Consider the following 18442-nt stretch of genomic DNA (forward strand, 5'->3'; position numbering starts at 1 on the left):
CTCACTGGTGACATGCAGTAAGTTAATTTAGCTCGGAGTTCGTTTGGGTGCATTGTGAGTTCTTGGTGAAAGTTGCTATGGTGACACAGGGCTGTCACTGGGACAACAACCCTGCTGGAAACATGGGATGGATCCTCTGGCCTTTTCTCCCTGCTCCATGTGGTGCTGGAATCTCAGGAAGAGCTTCCCTGGGCACTGAGGGGACTGGGCTGTCCTGCAGGATGTGCTCAGCAAATGAACTCACTTGGAGTTTTCTTTGGTTCCACCTTACCTACAGGGAAATGATTGCTGAGCCCCCACCAGCTTTTAGTCTGCTTTCCTTTAAGAAATTTTCCTGAGGAACCTGAGTAGGAGAAGGTGTGTAAACTGCTCGAAGTGCTTTCTTCACATTTCTGAATAATTGAAATCCTGTTTTTTATATGTGGCATTAATGCACAATGGCACTGGAGACATAAAGAATCTGTTCAGCTATAACTGAATTAATGAAGAGTTTGCTTCAGATTCAGCGTTGAATCAGAAATGAAGAGTTTGTTTCTGACTCTCCAGGTGTGACTATGAGGTAGATGAGCTCAGAGTTCCAAACAAAAACCTTCCAGCATTGAGAAGCTCATTCAGAAAAACACTATTGCATATGAAATGTCATGTTTAGGTTCAAAAGGAAGTATTAAAAAAACTGAAATATAATTTTTAAGTTCAGTGGTTTTTTCTTCCTCCCCCCCCCCACTGCAGATCTGTATACAGATTTAAACACTCATTTGTTTGTTTTATCACTAGAGCATGACTTTAATTTCATTTGGTTTAGCTGCATAAGGGATCACTCTTCATTTTGGGCTTCAAGTTCTTCTCAGCTGCTCCTTTCTGAAGGCAAGAATGACATTTTTGTGTCTTTCAGATGCTAGGAACTGTATCCAAAGAAGGATGTAGAGCCCCAAACAGGTTTTTTATGTTAGAAAGTCTGTGAAATTTTATTATTACAGTCCCCTAAAGTGATAATGATATCCCTATGGGTTCTGTATGTTAAAGACCTACTTGCTCAAAGCAGCGATTTTCAAAATAATTCTGTGAAATATAAATGAACATCCTCACTTATCCTAATAAGGACACAAGATTTTAACATGTAGGGTGAAAATATTTTAGGTTTACCTTTCACTGACTTGGCTCCATGCACAATTTCTCAGGATGATGCTACCTGAAACTTGGAATAAATCCACACTGCCCAGGAGTGGGGGAAGCTGGTCCATGCTGGACACTCCGTTGGCTCTGCTTGAGTTTTTCCTGCTGACTGATTTAAAATGATGGCTCAGATAACTCTACACTATCTTTAGAGCTGTAGTATAAACATATTAAGTCTTTTTTTGAGATAGAATATGAACTGGAAGAGTTATGCCAAAATTACAGGGGCCTGTTACTGGTTGCTCACAGAATTGTTGCTATTTTTATGTCACACATAAAATATTAATTTTGTACCATAAATGCCCATGGCAGGAGGGCTGAGGCTTTGTGTTTGCACAGCCTTTAGTCAGTGTGACATGTGTGCCCAGTGCCATGGTTCCAGCAGCACAGGCAGTGTCAGGCAACGTTACACTTCCCATGTGAGCAGCAGCCCTGTCATCTGCAGGCAGTCACAGCCTGCTGCCATGGGCATGTCTGAAAGGAATTAAATATCACTGCAGCCTGCTCCCCCAAAACAGAAATGAAATACCTGGAGGAGCTGTATTTCTGCTTTCCAGGAGAAAAAAGTGCCTGTGTGTAGTGATGGGATGTGTCTGGGCTGTTGGGCCCAGGGTGTGTCCATACTCCCCAGGCCTGGGGCTCCCTGGACACTCAGTTTTGGGTACACAAAATCACACAGGCACACCTGGCAGCTCAGAGGTGTCCTGCACTCATTGATCTCTCTATCCAAATTAGTGTATTGATCCATAAATATCCAAATCAGGATATTGATCTACACGCTGGCAATTTCCAGGCATTCCAGAAAACACCCAGGGAGTCCTTACCTTCTTCCCAGCTCCAATGTCCAAGTGGAAAAAGAGGTGTTGTACCTGCTGTAGCACGAGTGTTTGGTATTCCCTGTTGTCCTGGGTGGGATGGCAGCACTGGCTGTGCCCTGGGACACCCTGAAACTCCAGGAGCATCCACCCAGCATGGACACACTGTGGGTACAGGACACATTCCAAGTGGGAATCTGAATCTGAGAATCTGTGCACTGTGTGCCAGTGCTGAGTGATCTCTGTAGAGCAGCCCCAGCAGAAATGATGGGGATGTGGGGTATGGGGTATCTTTACAGTAACCAATCACATCTGTATGAAACTGGAAGCATTTTCACTCTGCTGGGATTATCTTTAAACCCCAGCTGAAGAGTGGGCTGTGTAGATCCATCACTGTTCAAGGTGAAGGAAATTTCAGGCTCTTGTATCCAGTAAATCAGTGGATACTGAGGCTATCCTAATTTTTAATTTCTTAGAAATGTAATATTTACTGGGAATTTGCATATTTATCTGTGTGCAAAGTTTAACAATTTGGTTCTGCTGTAAGGAATATTTACTCATCAGTCTGTGCCTGGAAGTGCTCTGTGGAAAGGAAGAAGAACACGTCTGGTGTGATGGCTCTGCCATTTGTAAATTTGTTTTAAAAAAAATTCTTTTGCATATGAAAACTGTGTAAAACATTGTCTAATGAGATTAAATGCACACAGTCAGTTTAAAATTGAAGGATTCACTTCCTGGGTCTGCCCAGACTTCTTCTGTGACTCTGTATGAAGTTATTTAATCTGTTATTATATGCTTGAATTTTCCCACAGGCACTTGCAGTGATGATAGTGTTGCTTTTGTGTCATTTAACTTTAAACTGTTTCCTGTCTTCTCTGACTCTTTTATTGTGTAGTTCCTGCTGGGGGTACCTTGCCTGGAGCAGCACTGAGGAGGGTTTGGAGTGAAGGGGGAGCACGTGCCCATGGCTGGCTCCTGACATCCTTTGCTGTGTTCCTGAATTGTTGGAATTGTGTTTGGGATGCTCTCATGTCCTCTTGGTGGGATAGAACTTATATTTTTCCCTAGTGGGTCTTTATACAATTAGTTGGTGGAGTTCAGAGGTTCCTAAATACTCTGGGAAGGAACGCAAGATGTGAATTCTCTGTGTGGAGTTCTGATTACTCTATAGGAAAGTCTTATAAAGCCTGAAAATATTCTGCCAGCATTTCTAACCACTTGCTGAGAATCCTTCTCTTAATTCTGAGCTGCCCTCTCACTTAAATTTTACAGTAGTAATTTCCTGCACCAGTTAATTCGTCTCAGCAATGACTCTTATCTCCCTTCTGTCCTTTTCAGACAGTTGTTAATGCAGTTGTTTCTTGATGTTATTAATATGGGTGATTAAAAGCTTCTAATGGCTTCATTATTTTCCTTTAGAATAGCCAAGTTCTCTGGAGGTGGGAGTTGGGTTTGCAGGAGTCTGAATTCCAAGTGTGATGATGTGTTAAAGGAAATAGTCCTGTGCTGAGGTGTCAGAGGCTTCAGGACAGAGAGCAGCTTTTAGTTAGGTGAATTCATTTATTTATTTATCTGTTGCTTTTCAGGGGGTAGCATTTGGTCAGGTCTGTGTGCAGAGATGTCCATGATGAATGCTGGTATTGGAGAACTCGCGCTTGAAAGGAAACAGATGAATTGTTAATTCTTGAAAGTTACCATCTGTTATCAGTTCCCGTCCTGCAGGAATGCTGCTCTGTGAATTTAACTGTTTAACCACAGTCCTGGTTCCTAGCTTGGGCTGCTGAGTTTGAGGCCTGGTGTGTACAGTCCAATTTGTGCTCATCAATTAGCTGATGGCAAACCCCATGTGTGTGCACTCAGAGCTTTCAATAAACATGAGAGAGTTTGGCTTGCAGTGGGAGAGCATCATATTTACTTTGGATTATCAATCTATTGTTGATGACAACCTATCAACTTAATTAGCTGTACCATTTTTAATGGCACAGCTAATTAATTGTGAATTTAAAATTAAAATTATAATCAGTGTTAACATGGAGGAAAGCAGTGAGGCAAATATTAAAACTGTTAAAAGTATAAGTATTCTTCACAAGATTGCTGCACGTGACACCAACCTGAATAATGTAGAATAGGATTGAAAAAAAACTTAAAAATACATGTTGAGTCACCCAAAACAGGTTTTGTATCTTTCTGTCAAAAGATGTATTTGTCACCATCTCTGCTGACAGATCTGAAAGAAGAAATGTAGATGCTGTTCCAGAAAGGGAAACAAACTCCTGTGTCTGAGCTCTGAAGTACTCAAGAATCGGTGTTTTTGTTAGGAACTTGTCCAGCTCTTAAGAAAAAAGTTCGATTTGTGAATAGAGTTGGGCTCTGACCCTTTGCTGCACAGAAGTTCTGCCTCAGGGTGGGCTGTGCTGGCCTTACACAGAGGATTCACTGGGGTGGTGAAGGGATAAAATGTCACTCAGGACTGATACCATTTCAAGTTTACATTAACCAAGAACAAAATGGAGAGGATCTGCAAATAGGGCTAGCAAAGAAAGGCCACATCTGAAACTTATTTAAAAACCAGCAGAAGCTGGGCAGAGTGCTGTGGCTATCAACCTGAGAGAAAAAGGATTTCTTTGTCATGGCTGAGGGAAGTGGGAGAACTGAGTAAGATGGATTTGGAGCTCTGTTTTACATGCAGAGTGGTAAAAAATGTGCTCTAAAGGTTCTTGAAAGGTCATTTATTCCATCCTCTTGCCCTGAGACAAGATCACCAAACCTGTATCATGTCTGCAGATAATCCTTAATCATCCTTATTGTTGGAAATGTAAGTCTAAATCTCCCTGACTGCCATTTAAACCCAGCAAGTCTTGTCTTATTCACTGTGGGGCAGGGCAAATTATTTAGTCCTCTCTGTATTTTTTAAAATTTGTGTACCCAGTGCCTTGTAGACTGCCTACTCCCTTACCTCTGCCTGCTGTGGTAGTTCCCTTTTCCAGATTCCCAGTTCCTTTGTGCCCTTTTCAGGTGGTCCAGCTCCATCTGGAAGAGCTGTGGGTACAGCCAGGGAAGGCTTTGTGATGCCAGGCTCCAGTAGAGAGGTTGCTGGGTGTTTATCCCATTCCACCAATTGGAATCTTTACAATCCAATTGGAAGATTCCAAATTGGAATTTTTTACAATCTTCTTGGTTATCTTTTCCTCCTCTTTGGTTTATGATCTGCTAAAACATTGCTTCTTTTTCTGCAGAACTGCTGTGGGGTGAGTTGTTTGCTGTTCTGCATTTAATTCCCCCCGCTAATGACGTGATTCTCCTTATTGAATTGTAGTGGTTTTGTCACATCTCTTCTCCAGTTCCTCACTGCTGAGCTCTGATCCTGTCACACAGTGATCTGACCACCCCCATCTTCCTTCTCCCATCTTGGTGTCATTTGCAGATTTAATAAGGATATTCTCTAGTCCATCATCCAGCTGTTAAGGAAATATTGAACAGCGTAGGCTCGGATCAAGTCCCCATGGAATCTCTTCTGAAACATTTTCTGTTTTGACAGCAAGCCATTGATTCTCCCAGAGAACATTTCAACCAATTTCACATTTTGCTCACATTTCCCCACTTTGCTTATGACAATATCAAGTAAGAATGTCATTTCAGCAGCCATTACATTGTTAAGATACATACAGTGAGCTTTGGCTGGTGGGATATGGGTGGGAAATGTGAGCAAACAGACAGAACTTGTTTGAACTGAGGTGAATGACAGGGTCTGAGGGGTGGGAGGAACAAAGGAGTGTCTGGGGTCAGCTGGATTTGTGGATACATTGCTGTAGAGTCAAAGTGGAGGTGGAGAATGAAGTCCTCAGTGCTTCTCTATTCCATACCTTTGCATAAAGCCAGCAGTTAAGGACATAAGACCTTCTATTGCTGAGAAATTCCAAAAACTGATTTAGAAGTTTTCCATGAACTTTGCAGCTTTCTGTTAATTCCTACTCTGACTTCAATTACCTGGCCAAAAAAAAAAAACCCAAAAAACCATCAAGTTCTGTGTAGAAAGTCCAAGTTGGTAGAAGTCAGAAGTCTGTCAGGAGAAGTGGATTTTAGATGACATTTCTGAACTGGGGTGGTGAAAGACTAAGGAAGGAAATGTTGTAAAGGACAAGAGAAGAAAGTGGAGAGGAAACATCTGGAAGAGGAAGCAGAAGAAGCTGCACCATGGTCAGCTCTGAGGGGGGAAATGAAGTTAAAGAAGGAAAAGGCTTCATTTGTTCTGGGTATTAGATAAATGATATCATCAGGAATTGGCCCAAGGTCAAGGCATTTCTTTAAATAAATGGTGACAAAGTTCTGAAGCCACAACAACTCATGTATTTTTACTTTTATCACTCAATGTGGGCTTTGATGTCAAACAGCAGCTTCTGGTTACATTATTAAAGCTACTATAAGTTTAGGGATTATCTTGGCATTAGACTGCAGTTTTTTTCTCCCCAGAAGTTCATGATTTTGGGGGAAGGGATGATCCAGGCAGAAAATTTGGCATTTTATGTGTAAAAACATTAGAAGTGGGTTTTATGCAATAGTTGTGAGCACCTTTGCTGTTGCCAGCAGATGTCACTGTGGATAGCAAATCCCAGCACTTAGGAGACAAAGGAGGTAATTTGCTAAATGAAAATTCAGCCTTTGAAAGTAGATTGGAGGGGGGGGGAAGCAAGAATATTTTTTCAGCAACAGACTTCTGTGAGCAAATAAAAATGGGTTTCTCACTAATGAGGACTTGTGGTTTTGCCCACTCTAATGCTGTGTTTGGTGGCTGCCTTCACCCGACTTGGGTAAGTTCCTGGTGCTCTGGGTGACCTCGGAGGGGGTGTCTGTGGGATTGTGCTGCTGCTCAGCTTTATTTGGAAAGCCTTTAGTGTTTGAAGGGAGGTTAAAGCAGCAGTGATGTGCTGCAGTGTGTGTGTGAGTGCAGGGAACTGGCCGTGGAGGAAGTGGCTTCATTAAGGTTGATTTGGAGGGGGGAGCAAGATGAGGAAAAAAATTGCCCAAATGATTGGCTGGGAGAATAGCTCTGAATTATGGGATCCATCTGTTTCCTGTAATGAATTCATAAACCCATCAAACAATGACCTGAACGAATTGCTGAAGGAAAAAAATAATACACTGGCATGATATGTTTAACGCAGTGAGGCATTGGCATTGTATAATCAAAAATTCTCCTCACATCCAGCACTTTGTAATGGAGCTGCTGTGTTTAATAGAAGCTGTAAATAAATCCTGTCACAGTAGCAGCCAAGAATGCATTTCTGGGTTTAACTGTTTCTCTTCTGGAATGTCTGGTCCTGGAAGGCTTTAGAAATGCAAGTTTCATAGAGCTGGAGTGGGGGATTCTGAAATACAGAGAAATGTTAATGAGGTGAATGAAAGGAAAAAGCTGCCATAAATCAGTATTATGTGGCTTAACCAGTTTCTTTCATTTATGCATGTTCTTTCCTTATGTCATAGAAATGTACTTAAAAGCTATTGTTGTAATTGAAATCTGTTAGACTGATCCTATTCATTATATTAATAAAATCCACCTACAATTGCTCGTAACACTTTTTTATGCAGTTGGGATTCCCGAGATTGTAATCATCAAAAAGCATATGGAGTAATTATTGGATTTGTTTGGGTAAAATTGGATTAAGAAGTTTAGATACCATTAAGTACTGATAATTATTACAAGCAAGCTCATTGTTTAGTGTGTGTACAGCTCAGAATGGAGAGTAAGCAGATACCCATCACAAACATCTTAAGAGCAAGCAATCTCAAGGCTTTCATTTTATGCCTTTAATTGTATTTTTGCAAGAGCCTTTCCACTTAAATGTTTTTGCTTTAGCTCTTTAATCACGTGCTGGTTATGAAAATCACTGCCTGTTAAATCCTTTCCCCCGCACAATTTAAACAACATTTTTTTGCATTCAGCTATAAAATGGCTAAATTCTGTGGTTTAATTCCTGCCTTTCCAGCAGCTGCCCACACACCATTAGCAGTGACAGTGGATTCCTTGCAGGTGGGTGGGTGGGCAGGCTGCTCCTGGGGTTGGCAGCTCTGCCCTTATGCTCACAGTGGGAAAAGCCCTTTGTGGGTGCTGCAAGGGGCACCCACCATCTCAGGGTGGGGGATGGCTCAAGGCTTCAGAAAGATGCTGTTATTGCCAATATCACACAGCAAAATTCAGAATTAGGACATCCAGGGCAGACACTTGGAACATTTGGTATTTCTCACAGCGCATATCAAGTGAAAATTGCTGGTTAAACATTGCTGAGGATGGCTTTTAGAACACAGTCATATTGTCTGTGTAATATGTATTCTCTAAGTATTGTTGCTGTGTTTGAAGTCTGAATCCCAGTCTGGTATGAAGCTGGAATTTAGGGCTCAAGCCCATTTGTGTGATGTTGTTCACTCTTCTTGCTTTATTCCCTATCATTTTGTAATTAAACATTTCTTTTCCAGCTACCATGATTTGTAGACATAGTATTCTTGCAAGAGCTTCCATTTAAGCACTCTTTAAAGAGATTTTGATGTACAAAATAAAAATTACTTGGCCGTGTTGATTAGAGAAAAAACAGTACCATGAATATGCAGAAATATTTTAATTCTAAAGTACTGTGATAATTTGATTTTCTTTGTTCTTTTCTCTCATCTGTGATTCAGATATGTAGAGGGAACATTGTCTCTAACACTGGGAAAATGGGTTTCTCTGGCCTCACCTTTGTGATGAAACACCTTTGTTAGTTTACATTAAAGTGAAAAGTGTTGTCTATTCTATGACTGTGATAGAATAGTGATTAGTGATTTCTAAAAAATATATCTATATGCACACCTCTGTGAAAGTATCAGATGTGATTTATATATACACAATATTGAGAATATAATGCTTTTTTAAAAGTTGTCTGTCTTGTTCTCTAAAATGTGTTTCCAGTTAATTAATATTCCTCATGAAAATCTTGGGGCCAGACAAATCCCAGCTCTGCTGGCATGGTGCCAGTGAGTGGTTTCCATTCTCCTGTCCTTTTCCTCCTCTTCCCTGGCATTCCCTCTCAGCTGCTGGCACCAGGGGGGGTGTGCCTGGTCTGTCAGCCGAGCTGGAGCAGCTCCCTGGCTGCTGGGTTATTTTTGGTTGATCAGCCTGTGTCTGCAGTGCTCTGAGTGAACCTTGTGGTAAATGACTTTGCAGAAATCCCGAGTCCTTCAGATCTCACTGTTTGTAAATGTTTGCATCTCTGTGATGGTGGTGGTAGTAGAGGTAAATGCTTCCATTGCTGTAGCAGTAGTAGCAGAAGGAGTAGGAGCTAAAATAGACCCATTACAATGAAATCAGACTTATTTTCTTTCACGTGAACAACAGATCTGTTTGTATTGTGGAAATAGAACAGTTTTCACATGCATATTGAATATGCAGATTTGGTATTTGAAAATAATTACTCTGCATACCACAATACTTTCTATCTACTTTTTAAATTTCAAAGTATGGATAAACTGTTTGTTTCCAAAGGTGACTGCGTATTTTGAAAAGCTAAGGAAGGTTTGTTCTCTGCTCTTCAGGCATTAGTAGTACTTCAAAATTTTTAATATACTTAGGAGTTCCTTTTTTGTTCAGACAGAACCACAGGTGAAAGTATTCAGGCTTCCAAAACAAATAGCTTGGAGAAGTGAAGTGCTGATGGCTCTGTCAGACTTTTTGGCATATTTTACTTGGTCAAGTCCCTGCTTGTTTTGAAGCCACCTTGGGCATTCCCTTGGTGCTGATCACTGCTGCAGCTGTAGAAGTTGTTCTGTTTTCCAGGTGTGTCAGAGCCTGGAGAGAGGCTGTCTCTGGGTTTGTAGTGGCTGTGACAGAGTTCAAGCTACATTTGAACAGTGTCCTTGGGCACAAGGTGTCACTCCTGGGGAGAGTCCTGTGCAGGGCCAGCCCTGTAGGAATGATCCTTGTGTGTCCCTTCCCTCTCAGCATATTCTGTAACTGAATGAGCTGCAGTTTTGCACTTGTTGGACATGGCTTGTGATGAAGAGAGTTTCTCTGGGTGGCCAAAGAGCTGCTGCCAGGTGAGCTGAGCCAGAGCTGCCATCCCCCAGCATCGTGCCCACTCCCTCCTGCCTGTCCCAGCAGGACCTGGCACTGCTGGTCACTCATGCCAGGTGTGCAGGCACATTCCAGGGTGCCTGGCTGGCTCACTGCAGGCTGGGTTAGTGTGAGATGCGTCAGATACATGCCTGGAGTGCAGATGTCAGTGATTGGGATGTCCTAAGTGTTTGATGCAGAGGTTTGGATAAAAATCACAAGAAACCCAAAGTTTGTGTGAGTGCTGAATGAGCTGGTGAATCAGGTCTTTTAGCTTGTTTGTTTGGGAGCTTATTAGAAGCTTGAAAATGTTTGTTTTCATGGCTGTAGGCCCTGGGATTTGATGTTAATATTGGCAAGGTCACCCCTGGACTAAAAAGGCAGTGGGGGCTCAAGGTGGGTGCAGCAGAAATGAGTGTTCTGTTCAATACTGAATTGTCTAAGCTTTCTTTTGTCCTCCCTCCTGTTTTAAACCGCACAGATGATTTGTTTCAGTAGGGCATAAAAGCTTCCAGTACCATCACAGAGAGTAAACATACACAAAAAGTAACACACACTGACTGCCACCTTCTCAGTGGTGACCTTCATCAGTTTACCTGTTACAGTTAAAAACCAACCTGATAACTTTTCAGATCCTAAACCAATGATGATTCTTTTCTTTTGCCCTAGTACCAGAACCTATTAAGACCAGTTTAAGCCAACCTCAACCTGCCAGTACCGGTACCAGTACTACCAACAGCAGCAATGGCAAGCGCGTGTCTGCCAATGGGCAGCAGCCTGGTGTTTTAAACCACACAGAGGATTTGTTTCAGTAGGGCATAGAAGTTTCTAGAACGATCACCGGAAGTAAACCTACACAAAAAGTAACACGCTCTGCCAACTTCTCAGTGGCTGCAAACCATCAGTTTACCTGTTACAGTTAAAAACCAACCTGATAACTTTTCAGATCCTAAACCAATGACGATTCTTTTCTTTTCCCCTAGTGCCAGAACATATTAAGACCAGTTTAAGCCAGCCCCAACCTGCCGGTACCGGTACCAGTACTTCCACCAGCACTCTCACCAACAGCAGCAATGGCAAGCGCGCATCTGCCAACGGGCAGCAGCCTGCGGCGTCCCGCTACCTGCCCCGAGAGGTGCCTCCCCGCTTCCGCCAGCAGGAGCAGAAGCAGCTCCTAAAGCGGGGGCAGCCACTGCCCACCGGGGCTCTCGGTGCCCCCGGCCCAGCGCCGGGCACGGCAGCAGCAGCGGGAGCCAGCCCTCCTCCTCCTCCTCCTCCTCCTCCTCCTCAGCAGGGAGCAGCGGCACAGCAGCAGCAGCATCCCGGCAAGGCGCAGCCAGGTAAGGGCGGGACCTGGGGGAGAGGCTGCTGCAGCAATGGAGCTGCTTCTGCCACTGCTGAGATCGGTTTAAGTGCCATTTGAAAAATTCGTTTTAAAGTTCCATTGGAAAATTTTGTTTTAAAACGCCACTTGAAATTTCATTTTAAAATTCTATTTAAAAATTCTGGTTTCAAAATGCCATTTTAAACTTTTGTTTTAAAATGCCATTTTAAAATTCTGGGTTTAAATGCCAATTTAAAATTCCCATTTAAAAAGGCTGGTTTAAAATTCTGGTTTCAAAAAGACCATTTAAAAATGCCATTTTAAAATCCGGTTTTAAAAGGCCATTTTAAAATCCCCTTTTAAAATGCCGTTTTAAAATTTGGGTCTTTAAATGCCATTGGAAAATTCTGGTCTTTTAATGCCATTTTAAAATTCCGTTTTAAAATGCCATTGGAAAATTTTTGTTTTAAAATGCCATTTTAAAATTTTGTTGTGAAATGCCATTTTAAAATCCCCTTTTAAAATGCCGTTTTAAAATTTGGGTCTTTAAATGCCATTTTAAAATTCCGTTTTAAAATGCCATTGGAAAATTTTTGTTTTAAAATGCCATTTTAAAATTCTGGTCTTTAAATTCCAATATAAATTTTTGGTTTTAAATTTCCATTTTAAAATTTTGGTTTAAAATGCCATTTTAGAATTTTGTTTTAAAATTCCATTTTCAAATTTCATCTTAAAATGCCATTGGAAAATTGTGTTTTTAAATGCCATTGGAAAATTGTGTTTTAAAATGCTATTTTGAAATTCTGGTTTTAAAATGCCATCAGAAAATTCTGGTCTTTAAATGCCATTTTAAAATTCCCATTTTGAAATGCCATTTAAAAATTTCATTTTAAATTGCCATTTAAAAATCATGTCACAAAATTCCATTTTAAAATTCCATTTCAAAATCCTGTTTTAAAATGGCATTTTAAAATTCCAATCCTCACCTATACTCATATTCTTACTCGTAATATCCTCATATTTGGGAATTACTTGTAATTCTTGGCTATATGCTTGTATTCTGGCACAGTGTGCCATTTCTGGTATGCACTTGTAAAAGATTTTATTGTTTGTTCACGTGCTCAGAGCTGTGGGGTCTTCATCTGGTTTGTTTTTTTCCCCCCTTGTGTTTCTTTGGTAGCTATAATGGATCTTCAGGAAGTGTAAATATTTAGTGGTGATTCTTACAGAAGCATTGGTAATTTGGGTATTTACAGATTATATCTATCATTCTGATAATTTTAATGCTCCTTGAACAGTGTTTTGCAGGTTTGTAAATAAGGAATAGTAACTTCATTTAGGTTCTGTTGTGACATTTTTATACCTTTGCTTGCTTATGCTCTCAATTATTATTTTCACCTCAGGAAAAGAATAGTTTGGGAAAAGTAGTTGAGTGTCTTAGACCTTTTTATCACTTCATTCTGTCCTTTGCAGGTCACAGAATGGTTTGAGTTGGAAGGGACTTAAGGGAACAGCTATTTCCAGCCCCCTGCCATGGGCAGGACGCCTTCCACTGTCCCAGGTTGCTCCAAACCCTGTCCAGCCTGGCCTTGGACGCTTCCAGGGATCCAGGGTCTTCTGTGGGTACCCTGTGCCATGGCCTCTCCACTCTCACAGGGAAGAATTTAATCCCAGTATCCCATTTAATGCCGCCCTGTGCTAGTGAGAAGCCATTCCCCATGTCCTGTCCCTCCATCCCTCCCAAGTCCCTCTCCAGCTCTCCTGGAGCCCCTTTAGGCACTCCCTGGAGATCTCCCTGGAGCCTTCTCCTCTCCAGGTGAGCACCCCCAGCTCTCCCAGCCTGGCCAGAGCAGAGGGGCTCCTGCCCTTGGAGCATCTCCATGGCCTCCTCTGGACTCTCTCCTGCTCTCCATCCTCCTGATGTTGGGAGCCCCAGAGCTGGAAGCAGTGCTGGAGGTGGTGGGCAGCCACAGGGCAGCCACAGCTGCTCTGAGCACCAGTTCCAGGGCTTTCCCACCCTCACAGGGAAGAATTTAATCCAAATATCCCATTTAATGCTGCCCTGTGCCAGTGGGAAGCCATTCCCTGTGTCCTGTCCCTCCATCCCAAGTCTCTCTCCAGCTCTCCTGGAGCCCCTTTTAGGCCATGGAAGGGCTCTGAGCTCTCTCTGGATCCTTCTCCTCTCCAGGTGAGCACCCCCAGCTCTCCCAGCCTGGCCAGAGCAGAGGAGCTCCTGCCCTTGGAGCATCTCCATGGCCTCCTCTGGACTCTCTCCTGCTCTCCATCCTTCTGATGCTGGGAGCCCCAGAGCTGGGTACAGTGTTGGAGGTGGGCTCTCAGACACACACAGGCTTTTCTTTGGCTGTTGGAAATTGGATGCTGAGGAATAAGTCTCTTAGCTAAGTTCATTTTCCTGAAGCTGCTGATGGGAAATAAGAGCTCTCTCAATGGTGTGAGCTTTGCAGTGGGGATGGGCTCAGTGCTGCACATCCCCTTTTCCATCTCTGCTTTGTGTGGATGCCAGGCAAAGCAAGGACTGTTCTGGCATGTAGTTATCCATAACAAAGTGATCTGGACTAAATCATAAAGGAGGAGTTTGATATCTTGAATATCAGTCATTTCTGTGTGATCTCAAGTGTGTCTCATTATCACTCATTAGCACTGTCAAACATCACAAAATTTGGATCTGAACTGTCTGCAGTTTTTCCCTTTGGACATTAGTGAATCTTTCACTATTTTTGCTGCTGAGCAGAACTACAACAGAGAAAATTCTTTGGTGTTGTCCTTAGAAGTTTTAGTTAGATAAGAGAATAATCTCTCTCTGAAATTACAGCTTCTCTGGTTATTGAAATACATTTGAAAATATCACTCACCTACTCCCCAGAAACCTAAAACTGAACAGACAAAATGAAACAATTTATTATTTATTAAAGTGGTTCTTTTTTAGGAAGGGAAGAGATTCTGCTTCTGTGTTCTCAAGTATTTGGCTTTAGTGAGATGGAAAGTAATCATTTCCCAGCAGCTCTCTAACTTTTCTGACAGCAATCTTCCTTGCAAATCCCAATTCATCAGGGATGGTTCTGACATTCTTGGCTTCTTCTGGATTGGGAAATGTTTGTTAACTGTCAGACTAATGTTCTGTGTCAGACATATGTTTATTATTTTATTATCAGAATTCTGGAACCATCGAAATCATAGCATATTAAGAGCTGGAAGGAGCCCTCAAGGATCACCCAGTGCAGCCCCTGTCCCTGCCCAGAAATCCCAACAACCCCACCCTGGGCATCCCTGGCAGCCTCAGGGCTGTGCCCATTCCCTGGGGAGCCTGAGCAGTGCCCAGCACCCTCTGGGGGAAGAACCTTCCCTGAGATCCAACCCAACCTCCCCTGGCACAGCTCCAGCCATTCCCTCAGCTCCTGGGGAGCGGAGATTGGAGCTGCCCCTCTCATCATTATTTATGTGGCACACTCAGAGCAGCCAACTGCAGTTGCTCAGGCTGCCTGAGGGTCAGGAGGTTTCTTCCAGGCATCCTTGTAGATAGATCTGAAGCATCTGTGTTTGAGTTTAATGAAATAAAGGCCACTGTAAATCATAACATAACTCATAAAAGAACTTTCCTTGTAAGAGTGTAGTATGAGCTGTCTGACTTTGATCTTGCCAGATGCATTTCTACCTTGAGGCTTTATTTTTTCCCAATTCCTATTTTAACTTGCTGTATGTGTAGTATTGGCAGCCCTCAGCAGATGTTTTACACTGTTGAATTCGTTCAGGGGTTTTTATTTTTTTGCTTCTTTTATGTTACCATTGGAAAAATTCAGAGGACAGTCAAGGTTAGTAGAAATGAGAGGAAAAGAAACAGTGCAGCAGCTTTTCAGCTTCATTTTATATTATTGCCCCAAACAAGTTAACCAAGATCAAACTCTTTGTAAAAGTGTTACTTGGCATCATAATCATGGAATGGTTTGTGCTGAAGTAACCTTAAAGCTCATCTCATTCCACCCCCTGCCACAGACTGGGCCACCTTCCACCAGACCAGCTTGCTCCAAGCCCTGTCCAACCTGGCACCAGTGTCCCACCACCTTTAGAGTGGAGAATTTCTTCCTCATATTTCGCCTAAACCTACCCTTCTTCAGCTTACAGCCATTCCCTGTGTCCTGTTCCTCCATCCCTGGTCCCCAGTCCCTCTCCAGCTCTCCTGGAGCTCTTCAGGCTCTGGAAGGGGCTCTGAGCTCTCCCTGGAGTCCTCTCCAGGTGGGCATTCCCACCTCTCCCAGCTTGGCTCCAGAGCAGAAGGGCTCCAGCCCTTGGAGCATTTCCATGGCTTTCTGGCCTTACTACTCTCTGAGTAAATAATTTCTCCCTCACTTCAAATCTAAAGCTGCAATTTTAATTACTCAGTAGCAGTTTGTCCAAAGAATCACAATCATCCTGTTGCTCTTTACTCTGTAAACTCAAAACAGAAATTTCAAAGGCACCACAAGATCTGCACCTCTTGGAACAAGATCTTAAACAAGCTAAATCTTGGCTACCTTTTTGTCTGCTGACACAAGGTGGAGATTTTATTTGGAGAATGAAATGTTTGGAGATTTCAGTGATGGCCCAAAGAGAGAACTTGCTGAATTCTGGAGCCCACGTAGTTCTTTCCAGCAGGTGGAGCATCAGCTCATTTACTGACTGCAGGCACAGGAGTCAAAAAAGAAATGTCCAGCTCAGCTTATAATGACAGCAGCTCTGTGCCTGGCTGCCCTGGGAGGCCAAGGGAGGAGTATCTCTCTCCTGAGAGACCTTTGTAGCCATGAATTGCACATATCCACAGTCTCACTCAGTCTCTCATACAGGCTTTTGTTTTCATCTTGTCAAGCATAAAGAGCAAAGAAGTAGGAGCAGCATCCAGGGAAGGCCAAACCCTTTTCATCTCAGCTGTTGGGATTTGAGTGACTGTGTAGATTTAGAAAAAAATAGGGAATTCTGTGTCCTGTAAACATGAGGATTTTCCCAGAAATCTTCAACTGGTGTGTTTTTGTGGATTGAAAATGAAGAATTTTAACCAGGAGGATTCTCACTAAGAAATACTTTATTGAAAGGAAGCTTTTTTACCATCCTCCTCTCAGCATCAGTAGGAACTGTTTTCCTTTAAATGTCTGTCTCTGGCTCCCTGGGTATTTAATTTACTGAAGAGTCTTTGCAGGTAAAAGTTCTCTGTGGAAATGATGGGAAGGAACAAAAAAAATCAAACTTGTCCAGAAGAGTCAGTGTAGGTACCTGAGCCATGTGTGAAGAGGAATTTTGTCTGCCTGAACAGCACCTGCAGGATGGGAGAGGGATCCCTGCAGGGGCATTATAGGACATCTCCAGGTGTAAAGGCAGAGATGGAGCAGTGCTCAGGGCATTGTTGGACATTTCCAGGGTGTAAAGGCAGAGATGGAGCACTGCTCAGGGCATTGTTGGAATTTTCCAGGGTGTAAAGGCAGAGATGGAGCACTGCTCAGGGCATTATTGGAGAGGGTGTAAAGGCAGAGATGGAGCAGTGCTCAGGGCATTTTTGGACAGGCTGTAAAGGCAGAGATGGAGCAGTGCTCAAGGCTTTATTGGACAGGGTGTAAAGGCAGAGATGGAGCAGTGCTCAGGGCATTTTTGGACAGGCTGTAAAGGCAGAGATGGAGCAGTGCTCAGGGCATTTTTGGCCATTCCAGGGTGTAAAGGAGCAGTGCTCAGAGCTCCCTCCTTGTCCTGTCCTGCCCAGAGCCCCTCAGACCTGGGCTGGCTTCTTTAGGCTCACAATGAACCACAGCAGCACATTTTAGTGATGATCTGGTGTAATCAAAGAGTCAGGGTTGCCCTACATGAGCACCTTGTATCCAGAAGATTTTTGATGTGAGCTCGTGTCTGTAGCATTTCTTCTTACACCTTCATATCCCTTCAGAGTTAATTTGTAGTTATGCCTCCATGCTCCTTTTAGGCCTTATTTATAACTATCCAGGTACAAGGAATAGTGTTAGAGAGTCACTGCCAGTCTCTCCACTCTAAAAATCACACTATTTTATCTCTTTATTCTCTTATCAGCAGCCCCTGTTATCTACTGCCTCGGCCTATCCAAAACATTTATCAGAACTTAACTGCAATGTCATGAATTAAAAAGGATGTTCTGCCAATGTAAGGCAAGTGGGAATTAATGGCCACTAATATATTCTTTGTCAGGTTTATCACCTAGAAGTATCAGGGAAGTGGATGAGAGTAGGGATTTTTTGTTTCTCTCTTAAGGTAATCTCTAAAACATTAACCAGACAAACTGTTAAGAAATGAAAACATTTCAAATTGCATAGAATATTTTAGAACTCTTACCCCTTGAAAACAGTCTTTTATTCATTGTTAACAATTATGGAACTGTTTTCTGAAGTACTTTAGAGTAGAATAGTTATTTGTCTGGAATGTCTGTCTTGAGCCACAGAGCTTGTTCTTGACCTGCCCCCTCTGTAATCCTTTCCAGGATTACACTGGAGGAAAGCTGTATCTCTAATTTATGAACAGTATTCTATTATCTAGTCCAGATTGGTATTTTTAAAGTTGTGACTCTTTATCTGTTCTCTCCTCACTTTGTCATCTAACTCCACCAAACAGGTGAGTAGATAACTTCCCTCTTTAAGGTATAAGGCATTTTCCTATTAATGGAATTATTGGAATGATCCTTTGCCACGTGATCTAAAAGAATTAGGATCATTTCTGGAAGCTACCATGGGAGATTAAAAATAACAAGTAATAGAGATTTCTTAGTTTCTTTTCAAATGATGAATTTTATATAGGAGTTTCCAGGCAACCAGTGTGTTTGATGATTATTAGAGCAGAGATCAAAAGAAGTAATCAGTTCTTCTCCAAGATATCTTTGACTTTCCTGAAATTCAGCAATGTGAAACCACCATCTGTCAACTCAAAAGCAACCTACCACGTCCTGCGGGAGTCAGGGTGGAACTTGTGCCCATCTTTTTATTGGCAAGTTCAGTATTTTGCAGAACAGATCCACATTATCTGTTTCCAAAGTCCAGAAAGAAATGA

At 42.4% G+C, this 18442-nt stretch overlaps 1 protein-coding gene across 9 annotated transcripts in view; it reads left to right on the top strand.

Moving 5' to 3' along the window:
* TNRC6C (trinucleotide repeat containing adaptor 6C) overlaps positions 1-18442 on the top strand; it is a 105102-nt gene that overhangs the window by 33760 nt on the left and 52900 nt on the right. For all 9 annotated transcript variants that reach the window (XM_030962217.1, XM_030962222.1, XM_030962223.1 and 6 more), the window contains exon 4: positions 11052-11408. In XM_030962217.1, coding sequence (XP_030818077.1) covers positions 11052-11408 — 357 coding nt within the window. The remainder of the gene's footprint in view (positions 1-11051; positions 11409-18442) is intronic.

This window comes from Camarhynchus parvulus, chromosome 18, assembly GCF_901933205.1.
Source record: "Camarhynchus parvulus chromosome 18, STF_HiC, whole genome shotgun sequence".
Classification (NCBI taxonomy): Eukaryota; Metazoa; Chordata; class Aves; order Passeriformes; family Thraupidae; genus Camarhynchus; species Camarhynchus parvulus.